The 12,626-nt window shown below is 39.8% G+C and overlaps 1 protein-coding gene across 1 annotated transcript; it reads right to left on the bottom strand.

The window, feature by feature from the left end:
- Nucleotides 1–120: 120 nt before the first annotated feature.
- On the bottom strand, nt 121–11,797 carry errfi1b (ERBB receptor feedback inhibitor 1b). The gene is made up of 4 exons (XM_072448734.1): nt 11,692–11,797; nt 5,270–5,422; nt 4,677–4,732; nt 121–2,609 (listed from the first exon to the last, which is right to left on the bottom strand). Exons 2-4 carry the CDS (start codon nt 5,314–5,316, stop codon nt 1,687–1,689), a joined length of 1,026 nt encoding a protein of 341 aa, XP_072304835.1. The 5' UTR covers nt 5,317–5,422; nt 11,692–11,797; the 3' UTR covers nt 121–1,686.
- Nucleotides 11,798–12,626: the final 829 nt, after the last annotated feature.

The following is a 12,626-nucleotide window of genomic DNA, read 5'->3' as shown; positions in this document are numbered from 1 at the left end:
GTATAATCCCAGTCGTTGAATTCATAGATAGAATAAATAGATTTACGTTGAACTTCAGCTGTTCAAAGACAGCGTAGAGTTAATGAATCCTAACAATGATTTAAAGACCGACTCAGGTGGTTCAATGTAGGAATAAGTTACTTTATTTCTATAAATAGATTAAACATAAATGTTACATACTCTCAGAAACCTTTAAGACAAAATTGCCAATACAACAATGTACAGAAGAAGCCGTAAACACTGACAGTGTAACAAATCTATAATATTAAGGATGGATAAAGTCGTCATGTTATTCAATTTAGAATTAGTTTTTTTATTTCATCTATCCATAAAAGCCTTTTTTAACAGGTTTTCATGTTTATTTGCCACAATTTGAATCGACATTGATAAGTAACTACTTTATTCATTGACTTAAAACAAATATGGTTTTAATGTTTGGACACCGTTTACATAATTTACTTACTGATTAAAAGTGAAATCTAAAACTACATTCACTAACTATAAATGCAGATGATTTTATAACTCAATGCAAACTACTTCAATAAATTCAATTAAGTGGCTAATTGATTATAACATTTGTTTTATAAAACATTTGATAAATTGTAATTTCTATAAATATATTTAATTACAGTAAAATTTAAGCAGCAAAGTCCTAATAAGACTCCATGTGGTACAAGCCCAGCTCGTACACAGTTCATAAGAGGAAGAGTTCAGTCCTGGTTAGGCTCAGATAGGCACTAGATTAGGTACACTTCAAATCTGCCTCTAATGTGGTAAGACTGAAGCATTTAGCTTTAGCTTTGCTCTCGCAGGGGAAGACATATTTCGAGTCATACCCATTTGTCCCGTGGTTATTCCCTTGTTTTGGTCCTCTGTGGCGTTGCTGTGATGTGACTAACAATTAGAAGCAGCAGAAAATAGTGTACCTAATAGAGTGTAGTACAGGCCAGCCAATCCATAGTAGTATTAGGAGGTATATCTCTCTCTAACATTGATTAAAATACTGGAATGTTAGTTTTCTTGGTTTGTACTTGAATACTGGCAGGTAACATATTACATCCAAAAGGGATTATATGTAGTCAATTAACACGACCAAACCACTTAAAGATACAAGGTCAGGATACAAAAATACTTCAGATTATGTCCAGATGTCAAATCCTCATCTCGTGAATATTATAATTTGCAAAGGTTGGTTCGTGTACTGCATGTAATCCCTTTTATATGCTTAATGCAAGATAGCAGTCATGCATAACACCATGACCACAGGCTAGAGAAGTAAAAACATCAGTATTATTCAAATGTGGCCCACAGGTGATGCAGGCTGACGGCTCCAATATTTATTCCTTGCTCTGAAAGAAAGTCTACGGGCGAGTGGTTGTAATGTTATACAAGACAATGTAGACAATCCCTCCCATTTACTTAAAGGAGACATATTATTCTTTTGTCTGTTATATTGTCTCAGAGGAAGTGAAGAAGCTACTTGAATGAGTGACGTGAGTGTTCTATTTTCTTTTACCATTACTAAAATACACATGAATCACTCTAAATGCAACTTCAATTGGATAAATGCGAAAATTCACAATAATAAAGTCAATTTTGCATAATATGTCTCCTTTAAACTTCTTTTGTAATGGCAATGGACCTCATTCAGATCAGACCTCCTTCATAACATCCCTTTATCGTATTTTATCGTTTTTTCCAGAAGCCTCCGTTTGACTTCCTCGTGGGTTCGCTCTGCAGTCTGTCCCTCCGGTTGGCGCTCGCCGGTCGCCCTGGAGGTAGTAGAATGTAGTGCGTGGCGCTGGCCTGCCGTCCGTCTTTCACGATGGGCACGATGCACGGCGACGACGGCGCGGCGCTGGGCAACCGTTCACTGTGGTGTCGCTGTAACGTCTTGCTGACATAGTTCGGGTTGGCGGCGAAACTCTGCGTCGGCGGCATTACTCCGTTGATGTAAATGGGCAGGCTTTTGGGACTCGGCGTTCTGGGGGGGCAGGGCGGGACTAGCGGGACCCTTGGCGGGATTTTGGGCGGTTTATCGTCATTTGAGAGAGTCAGGTTTTTCGGTTTGATTGGTATGCGAGGCGGGACTTCCGGTTTGTCGTCGGGAACGGGGGGTACGGAGCAAGAAAAGCTCAATCTAGGGGTCAAATTGTCCCGTTTGTCCCAAAATGTGTCGCCGCTGTCCCAGTTATTGGCCCCGAAATGGTGGCCTCTTGCTGGTAGTCTGTCGTCGCATCCGGGCCACGAAAACGCCAAATTCCCAGCGTCTCTATCGCGCAAAGGCGCGGCCTGATAAGCGTAGTTCACTAGCCCATTTTGTCTTGCGTTAACGTTGCTGCTCCCTTTACATGGGACTTTGGGAAAGGACTTGGGGAGGAGGCATCGTCGGTCGCTCGTGAAGAACTCCACCTCCTGGTCAGCGGCTTCGTCCGACATGAGCTCCTCGGGGTCCGGAAGAGGCGGCAAGGGTTTGGCCTCTCGCTGTCCCGGGAAGCTGCACCTTTTCTGGGCCGAAGGTACGACCTGGTCCCCCTCTTGTGGCGGGCGCAGCAGGGATTCCGAGCTGAGGTAAGAGTCGGAGAAGTAAGGCGTCTGGGAGAGCGAGGCTGTGGATGGAGAGGGGAGCAGTTTAGTTTAGGTTATAAACTTTACATGTGCAACTGTTTAGCTTCTATAATATTAGCTAAATTGTTTTATTTTAACAATGAATTTGTTAAAAGGAAAACGCTTTTTGTTTTTGTTTTTGCTGTTTACGTTCCTTTTTTTAAATGCAGAATCATAAATAGGTACTAAAAACAACAATGGGCCAACAGAAGGTGGATCATATGGAAGAGATTTATACATAATATTGCTATGATGTTCCAATCAAACGGCTGCAAAGATTAATCAACTAAATGTGACCAGTCAACCATAAAAAAAAAAAATAATTAATCATATCATAATCATTATCTGGACTATGCAGTCTCTAAAACACATATGAAAATAACTGACAGTGATATTGTGAAATCCAAATGTCAAAATGTCAACAACAAAAAACTGCATATTTTCATCAAGATACAATTTATAAATATCCTCTCTCTAGAAGCCTTCAGTCGCCATATTTCAACCATTATTTGGTTAAAGTATATTTAAAATGTACAATACAGATTATCATTTAATTCGTCGTCTACTGAAATAACTGTTAATTGCAGCCCTTTGCAATTAGTAATCACGTTCTTTTGAATATTCATCACAGATACACTGTAAAATGATATGAAATGCAAGTGCTCTCATATCTCTAATTGCAGATTGATGGAACGTTACCAAATTAGCTCATCTTCCCAGAACAATAAATAATAAATTGGCAGTAAACATCTTGGGAGTAGGAGCTGAAACTAAGTCCACTCCCTCGTGTGACTGTAGGAGGGCACATACCAGTGGCTGGGGGCGGCTCTCTACAGACTTGTTTTTGTTTCTAACGGAAACACAACCAAAAACACAGTGAAAACCCAGGCTTAACCTCTCGCCCCCTTCGTCAAACATCAGCCACAACACACAGATTAACGCTTTATCTGCAACTCAGCCTCCAGAACCTTCTCACAACATCCGACCAGCTGGGCCACACATACACTGGATACTATAACTGCCACTGTTACTGAATGATTGTTGTTTTTGTTTATTCAGGGAGTATTTAAAGGTGCACTATGTAACCTTTCCGGTGGAGGGCACGCCACCTTCTTGTCTCCATGGAGAGTACAAAATATGGCACTAAAGTACTAGAGTATGGGATTAAACGTGTATCTCCATGGAGAATTTTCCAATGTGTGTTTTTCTTTTGGCACGGTTTGGTTTAGTCTTTATTTGAAGTTCAGAGATATTGCAGATAAATAGCTCATTTCCCTCCATAGTGACAAGCAGATCACGCCACAAGATTTTCAACATGTTTTTGAATGAATCCAATAAATGCAAGACGAATCAATTTAATGTCGTACCGTGTGGAACGTGCCAAACGAAGAAATAGCATCAGGCACGGTGGCCAGAAACGTGGCATAGTGTACCTTTAAGTATGATCAATAGAGTGAAAAATGTCCATGTTTTTCTTCGTAAATTGTAACAGAACCAACAGAACTCACAGAACATGGAGGAAGCACTTTGTAAACCTTTTTACAACCTATTCCGTATTTTCTGGACTATAAGTCGCACTGGAGTATAAGTCGCACCAGCCAAAAAATGCATAATAGAGAAGAAAAACACATTTAAGTTGCACTGGAGTATGAAATGCGGTTGCAAGTGTGAAAATAACAAATAATATCACATATAAGTCGCTCCGGAGTATAAGTACATAAGTATAAATATAAGTATAAGTCGGCCAAAACTATGAAAAACGTATAGTCCGGAAAATACGGTAAATTCTTTTTTTGGACACGACTGTGCTGGGATTGTATCTGTCTTTCCAGTCACATGAACGCATAAAACATTGATAAAACATGAAATAAGTGTCGTGCCCAAAAAACATTCCTGCAGAAGACGGCGACTGAAGCGAGTCTCGCGTCACCAACTTTTTCATATTTCGACACCGCGGATAAAAGCAATTTCAAACTCTCATAACGGCCATCGTAATTGTGACTACGATTCGGTCGCAATACATCCTACATACGCACAGTAACATATAAATGAATCTCAGTGACACTCACCAAAGTGGTTGTGGAGGCCCCTGAGGTTGTGGTCCATGTCGAGTCCGAAGCAGTCTCTGGAAAACAGCCTTAGATCAGTCTGAGGGTTGTATATGTCAGAGTCAATCATTCCTAACGCGGGGCTCTGTGGTGACCCATTACACGTCCAAAAACACACACAAAATATGCTCCACAGGCTCCGTACACGCCGCGGGATGTTCGGTTATATCACGACATATATTCATTTACGAGTGGCTCAAATTCTGCTGAAAACATACAATGGCAAAACAAATAAAGACAATTGCGTATTATCGTTTGTAGTAGATTTGATGAGTGCCTTTTTTGTAATTGATTGGAGCAGCAACTAGCCTAATCTTGATTGAAATTTGAGTCCTTTATCACCATAATATATGAATTTAATGCAATGTTTGGAGGTACTTTGATCAAATTCAATGTCAGTGACCACCGCGTACAAACTCTAAAATCAATTTGAGTTTGTTCAAAGTAAAGTCACCGAATGTATGTTGTTTTGACATGCGAAAACCAGAGGAGGAATAGTAAACACATGGATAAGAGTATAGATGACACAACTTGACATATTTTCAGCCTCTCACCTGCTCAGACCGTGCTGTCCCCAGAGATTATTCTCATTCCCAGCCATTTTCGCTCCAAAAAAAGATATCGTAGCTGTACTAAAAAGCGTCAAAGGTTGTCTGGTACCGGTACAAGACTTGCTCCATCACTGCTTCAGGCCACACACCGACAAACTGTGCAGGAAACAAAGAGGGAAAAGTACATTAAATCCAAAGGCTAAACATGTTGACGAGTTATAGACGGTAAAATAAGCACGCGGTTTGGAATTGGGGTTTTATGGGAGAGAAAAAAGGAACGGAGCAGACATGCAAACAACGCACATCTGGAACTGAATGTACAACGCAGCTGCAGAGGTCAAAGGTCGCTCCGTGAAGTATAACAAACATACAGGCTGCATGAGGAAACGATGTTCTACAGAGAAGAACATGAAGGTGCATGAAGCGGATATCATAGCACGTCTTAAACTTAAGAGTGGTGCTTTTCTGATGATATTTGACCAGTGATTTCAACATTCATCCGGAATCTGACAAAATGTTTCTGGAAATGTCTTTGTTGTGGTTTAAGTATCGCAGAAAATGTGAATAAGCCGTAAAATGAATCACAAAAGTGCAGAAATATCTATCAGAAATATCTGTTTTTGGCTTTTTTTGTCAATTTAAATCATTATAATTATAGAAATCAAGATTTTGTAGACTGCATAAGACAGGTCAGCCAAAATATACTAAATCTGAATTTAGGTTTGTTTGTTTGTTTGTCAGTTTGTTTTTTCTTCAGCTCAGAAACAGAATTAACTCGAGTCTAGTCTTCGATAATTAGCTGTGACTATAAAAATGGTGTCTTTTAGTAACTGACAGTGAGACGATCAAACCAAAAGCTACAAAAAGTAGTGTAACAGCAAAATGTAACTGATCAGTCAACAACCAGCACGATCCGTTTTATTTGAGCAAAGCATTTGATCAGGATTCATTTGATTATCCTGCATGTTTTGGGGGAAATTAGGATTGTCTACACACACATTCTAATCAATACTAAACCTAGTGCTGGTATCTAAACTAGACACAGTTGGACCTTTGCTGAACTACTGTAAGACCACATAATGATATACATAAACAAACATATTGCACATATTCATTTACAAAGCAGTTCTGGGGAAACCTCAGTAATCACCTCACAACTGTTCAACTTTTCAACTTTTCAACTTCATGTTTTCCAACTAAGCAACATTTTCTTAATACATAATAAATCTAATCATTTATCATCATTAAAACCATTTACATAAAGACCTCTAAATGGAATGTGTGTCACTTGATGTGTGATGAATGTGATTTGTTTATGTTTTTTAGCCAAGTCTCAATGGGACTTCCTGGTTGAATAAAAGTATAAATAAACATACAATTGTGGAAAATGATTGTCATTCTGGTATAAAAATTGGCATCCAATCTTTTTCTTAGCATCAAAATCAAGTTTGACGTTCTAGTATCGCGATGTCACACGATCAAATTATAGTGTTAAGATTATTGTGAGGAATAAATATAATGATCTAACAATTATTCATGATTAATGAGACTGTGACTAAACAACAGTGAAATCTTTAATTTTCTTTCATTCTGGGGGTCTTAAGACTAAAAGACTAAATAAAGTGAAATGTGACAAAAACAGCCAGATAAAAGAGTTATTACATACAACTAAAAATACTAAATTTTGCTTCTAAAATTGTCCCAATTATTGTTTTTGGGTTCTTTCCATTATGCTGTGACCTGAATCATCACGATGATCAATTAGCCTCATAATCTCGACATCCTTAATCGTCCCAATATTACCCAGAACACAATGTCCTCACGGGAAAGCCTGGAAATGGAACTAGGGACCGTTTTGCTTTGATGCACCACATGGTTTACTCTGATCTATCTGTGTGTGCCAGGGATCTTTCCACACCTCCGGGTCTGCTCCGGGGGGAGAGAGGGGGTCAAGAGGGGGTGCAGTGTCCTCCTCTGTCCCCCCGTCCTGACCGTAAACCACATGGACAGCCTGTATCCTCAGTAACAACAGGGAGGATTGTGTGGCGTCCCTCTGAAGCCCAGGGACCACCTCCTCCTCCAGCTCCAGGATCAGACCAGAGCAGCAGCGTCTCAAAGGCAGCGCTGTTCATGAGGGAGGAGGAGGCAGCTTGAGACCGTGTTATGAGAGGAAGATGACAAACTTGTATAGAGATTGTCATTTTGGTGCAATTTGAACAGCCTATTTCCAAATCAAGAGCAAAAGTGTCACCAGTGAAATTGTAACGTTGCTCTTAAACGAAGCCGAAAACGACATATAAGATCAAATGTCTTCAGTTCAATTAAAAGTTCAATGATAACGCCGGGAAAGACATTTATTAAATTCACTAAATTACTCACTAACGGCATAAATCATTATATTGTTTCATATTTTTATTATTTTTATTGTTTTAAACAGTTTTCTCATTGTGTTTTCCCAGTATATATAAAATAAATATATAACGCAGATAACAATATATTTATTTGGCATGTCCAGGGAAAAGCATGATTAATAAAAGTTTAAAAAGCTACAATTATCTGTGGCGACGCATCAGTTCAGCAGTTCTTCATCTAGAATAAAGCAAAGAAAGGAACGTCAACTCAGCCGTCAAAGAATGGAATGGAACTAACACTTCTAAAGGTTGTCTCCTAAGATACAGACGCTTACTAACACTTATTTACGCAGATAAAAACAAAAATTTCTGCGACATCCAGTCGAGAGCAACCGCATAAAAACCCTGTCATCACCAGATGTGACCACTAGGGCTGGATGAGGAAGACGTGCTTGATCCAGGCCAACACGTCACGTACACAGCATTTCAGACTAAATGTGACACGTGTTATAATGTGTCTGATCAGGCACAGCATTCTGAGCACATGATCGTTTCTTTACATCACACACAAGGCAAATGACACTCCTCTGGTCAAACACTGCACGGCCCGTCATAAAATCAAGTTGAACAGTGACCAAAAGAGGAGAGGTTTGGACAGGAAGTCACTGAGAGCTGCAAAGTTCAAACACCTTCAGGATAATGCAGCTGCGAAAGACTTCAAACTAAACTGTTTAGTGATGGAAGGGGCCACTTATTGTATTCATTGTAGGAACAGTGCAGAGGGTTATTATACTACCAATAGAAGAAATGATTCTGCAAATAATCTGAAAAAATATATACATTTCTTTTAATTCACAAAATCTTCCCATTGAAATGTTCAATTTGCAACTCTAATAAGTCTATAGAGCTGGGGTATTATGTCATTTGTTGTAATTTTATGTTTAATTCCATGTTAATTTACTAGTCTGGGCACACAGAGACAACTTAGAAAAATATCGGTGCTAAATATTACGGATTACAGCACGTACATTGTAAAGGTAGGTACTGATAATTGTAAAAATAATAATAATCCCCCCATATCAGACCAATATAAGCATCTATATATTGTACATCCCTAATACTAACAGTCAGCTGTCCGTAAACTGTGTGTGAAGTTATAATAGTTTGTTATGATGTCATTCCCTCGCTGAATGGATAAACCTCTTCACTGTAAAACTGCTGAATAAACCATGCACAACACCATTTACACAAGGCGATTGTTCTCTCTTGTGGCTGCACGTCAATCTGAAATATGCATAACTCAATGACAACTCCACCACAGAGAGCTTTCATTTGGATATTCATGGCCCTAAAACAAGCTGCCGTGGTGTCATATCCGTCAGTGGGGCTCGGAGATGGAAGAGGCAGAACAATTACAGATTCTACCCGCAATTACGGCGCTGAATGAGGCCACTCTGAGCCGTGAATGGGCGCTTTGTGCGGGTCTGGTGCGGCCTGAACTATCCCAGGAGGTTAGGACACAGGGACGCTCCATGGTGACCAGAAGCCTGGCCCCAAGTATGGAGCTCGGAGCAAAAAAGTGAAGGAAAATAATTTGTTTATGTGGGTTAGAAAGCACTGGGAGGATTGAATGGGTTTTGAAGGAGGTTGACTAATGGTGCTGGTGCAAAAAGAAAAGGGTCAAATGCAAAATAAGCAGCTAATTTGTCACTATTGAGTAAGTGTTCAATCTACTGAATAGGTTCTGATTGAGGTGAGGTAGGTTTTTTGTTGCTATTGGCGTGTTGTTTGCAGCTGTCATGAGTATTGCCTTTGCGAGGTACGTTTAAAAGTATCAGATTCTGTTCAAAATACACATTGTACAAAGAGATTGTAAACATAAACGGGTACTGCTATACCACTTTGGATGATTTTGTGAATTTTGTTTGGAAGATATGCACAATTTGTCATATTATAATCACGTTGTTTAGAGTAAAAATGCTACAAAATGTTGTAAACTTTCAAATAACATTGATATTTCTGCTCTTTTGTGATAATTAAACCTCAATTAACACATTTAACAAGACAATATTGTTTGTCAAAATCACCCAGAACATGGTACAATGTCTATAAAAAAGATGTATATGATATGTCTATAAAAAAGATAAAGTGACTGTGACTTTGATGCGATTGCGGTGTATATTATGCAACCCAAATATCTGCAATAAACTCAACTATATTGATGTATTGGTACATTTATTACTTGAAAGTTAAATAAAAATAATTGCAATAACATACTAAAACATATTATACAAACTGGAGGAGGGATGATAGTTGTATAATCATTTTAGAAAACCTTTGCTGCTTTTTAATTCAGAACTTTAAACTTAAGAGAGTATAATTTGCTTAGTTCAGTTTTTAACCATGATTAAGCTGCATTTTTAGCCACAAGCGACTCAATTCCTAAAAAGCACCGGTCACAACCTGTGGCTAAATACACAAGGACGCATTGTTTTTGCCGTTCTGTTTGAAAGCACAAAAATCCCACTGGACAATGGAAGGCGTCTGCTGCTCACACTCACAGTGACGAGCACATTCTGCAGCTGAGATAATATCACTCTGACCAGGATGTTGTCCGTCACTCAAGAGATCCCCTCCAAGCTCATGTTTTGTTTTATTTGTAAGATTATGACAAGGCTTTTTGGAGAGATATTAGAAGAGGAAAGAAAAGGACTGTAAACACGAGATAATGGTATCAAACCGGAAACTTTATGAGACAATGGCAAGTCAAAAGATATCAAGAATGGAGTGTGGTGTCTTCAAGAGCTGATTTCAGGTTTAATTGTACTTTAATCCCGATAAAGACTTGGTTTAGACCTGGTCTAGCGTTAATATTGCGACTCAATCCTAGTTTAGTCCCAGTTTAGTCGTCTCTGAGTCCCGTTTTGGGTCAGACTTGCATGGAAACCCATTATAACATGTCATTTTACATATATACTCCTGTGGTTTGCCCAATTTCTGCCCTGGTTTAGTCGTTTGGTGTCTTTGTTTTTACACAAATATCATCGTTGACCAGGTTTACAACTAAAATGTTCACAAGTCAAATGTTATTTATAGTTTTAAGCTGGTTATGTCCTGCTCTGTCTAGACTTCCAGGTCATTCATTCGCACTGCTACGAGACGGAAAATATTACGTGCATTTTATACGTTTGGGTGAATCAGTAAACATGTTTTTTTGGGGACAGAGCGGTGGAAAGTAAATGAACCAATCAATCAGAGAATCAGTTGTGTGAGATAATGTACTACTAGTGTCACAATACCACAGGAAATAGGCTTGATACGCAATACCAACTTCTGTACCACAATGATACAATAAAACTGCTCTTTTATAAGACAATATACACATTTACTGCACAAAGTCATACTGCTTTCTCTATGTTACTGTGTAGTCTTATCCTAGTTTAAATAAAGCCCAATCGTATTCTAAAACTGTCTTTCAATACTTTAGTTTTGACAACCTTATAGTGTCAAGTTTAAGGGAATAAAGAATAAATAGCTCTGGTTTAGTAGAGCTACTTGCTTAAATAGGTCAGACATTGGTTCAGTTGCTTACTCTTTTACTCAGCTCGTATTATTATTATTTCTGAACGTCCATATAGTACAAGATGATGATTCATTCTTTCAAAATTCCACTTGACTGGTCTCCATTGGAACACAATTGCGCATTGACATGACCAGGGTTTGTGCTTGGTCCAAGTTCATTCCTTTGCCACACTCACATCCTTCACAGTGGCCCCGGACTGACAGAGCACTGCGCCCACTTGTGGCACCGCGTCACCGCCTCGGCAAACACTCTTCATATGCACTGGATGTGGAACTGGAACGGCGCGTCCAAACAAGCGCAAAAGACGCTCAATAGACGCACGGAAAAGACGCACGATGTTCAATGAGACGCGCGCCTGAGCAAATACATGGCACTAGTAAGAAAAAGTGTGTTATAAAATGTAGAATTGAGCCTTCAGCGATGTTAGTTGCGGGTCGAACCGATATAACTGCCATAATAACCGTCATAAAACACAGTTAAACGCGTCTTACCGCGCAGAACGTGACCGGATACTCCCATCGCGTCGGGTTTTTGTGTTTCGTACCGATGGATCCGACTCTTTCCAAACAAATTCCAGTGTTTTTCCTTCTCTCTCTTTCTTTTCACGCGGTGAGATCCCCGGCGCTCGTCGTCCCATGTGCACGTCCCGTTTCTGACAACACTCTCCGGGGCAGGACCAGGACGCGACGCTCTTTGTCACCGTGACGCGCGCTTCCTCTCGCGCCTTTTATAAACTTGTCCGGCTCCTTCCGCGGCTCAGACTCCACCCCGGCCTTACAAGGGGAAAAGAGAGAGAGAGAACCTCCGAGATCAAGGAGGAACGAGGAAGAATGCTGGGTATTTGGAGCAGAGAGCGGCGGGAGGAATGTGGGACTCATATTAGACGCTTTTGGATGTGCGTCGGGCGCATTCCGGGACAGTTTACGCACGAAATGCTCGACATCAGAGTCAGACTGCACTTGTTGCACACATGCACTTGTTGCACACATGCACTTGTTACACACATGCACTTGTTGCACACATGCACTTGTTGCACTTGTTGCACACATGCAGACGAGCTGAATATGAACAAATACCTAATGTAAGTGTTGAGTCTGGACAGCAGCGTTTGTACTGTTGTGTTACGTGGTGCGAGGCAAACATCTGTGTTCATTTGGCCCTTAGGTTTATAAAGGATTTGGCCCTTAGGTTTATAAAGGATTTGGCCCTTAGGTTTATAAAGGATTTGGCTCTTAGGTTTATAAAGGATTTGGCCCTTAGGTTTATAAAGGATTTGGCTCTTAGGCTTATAAAGGATTTGGCTCTTAGGTTTATAAAGGATTTGGCCCTTAGGTTTATAAAGGATTTGGCCCTTAGGTTTATAAAGGATTTGGCCCTTAGGTTTATAAAGGATTTGGCTCTTAGATTTATAAAGGATTTTTAGTAA

This window comes from Eucyclogobius newberryi, unplaced genomic scaffold (assembly GCF_026437365.1).
Source record: "Eucyclogobius newberryi isolate DKJ021-1_F unplaced genomic scaffold, fEucNew1.0.hap1 SCAF_17, whole genome shotgun sequence".
In the NCBI taxonomy this organism is placed as follows: Eukaryota; Metazoa; Chordata; class Actinopteri; order Gobiiformes; family Gobiidae; genus Eucyclogobius; species Eucyclogobius newberryi.
This window is presented reverse-complemented; position numbering and strand designations above follow the sequence as displayed.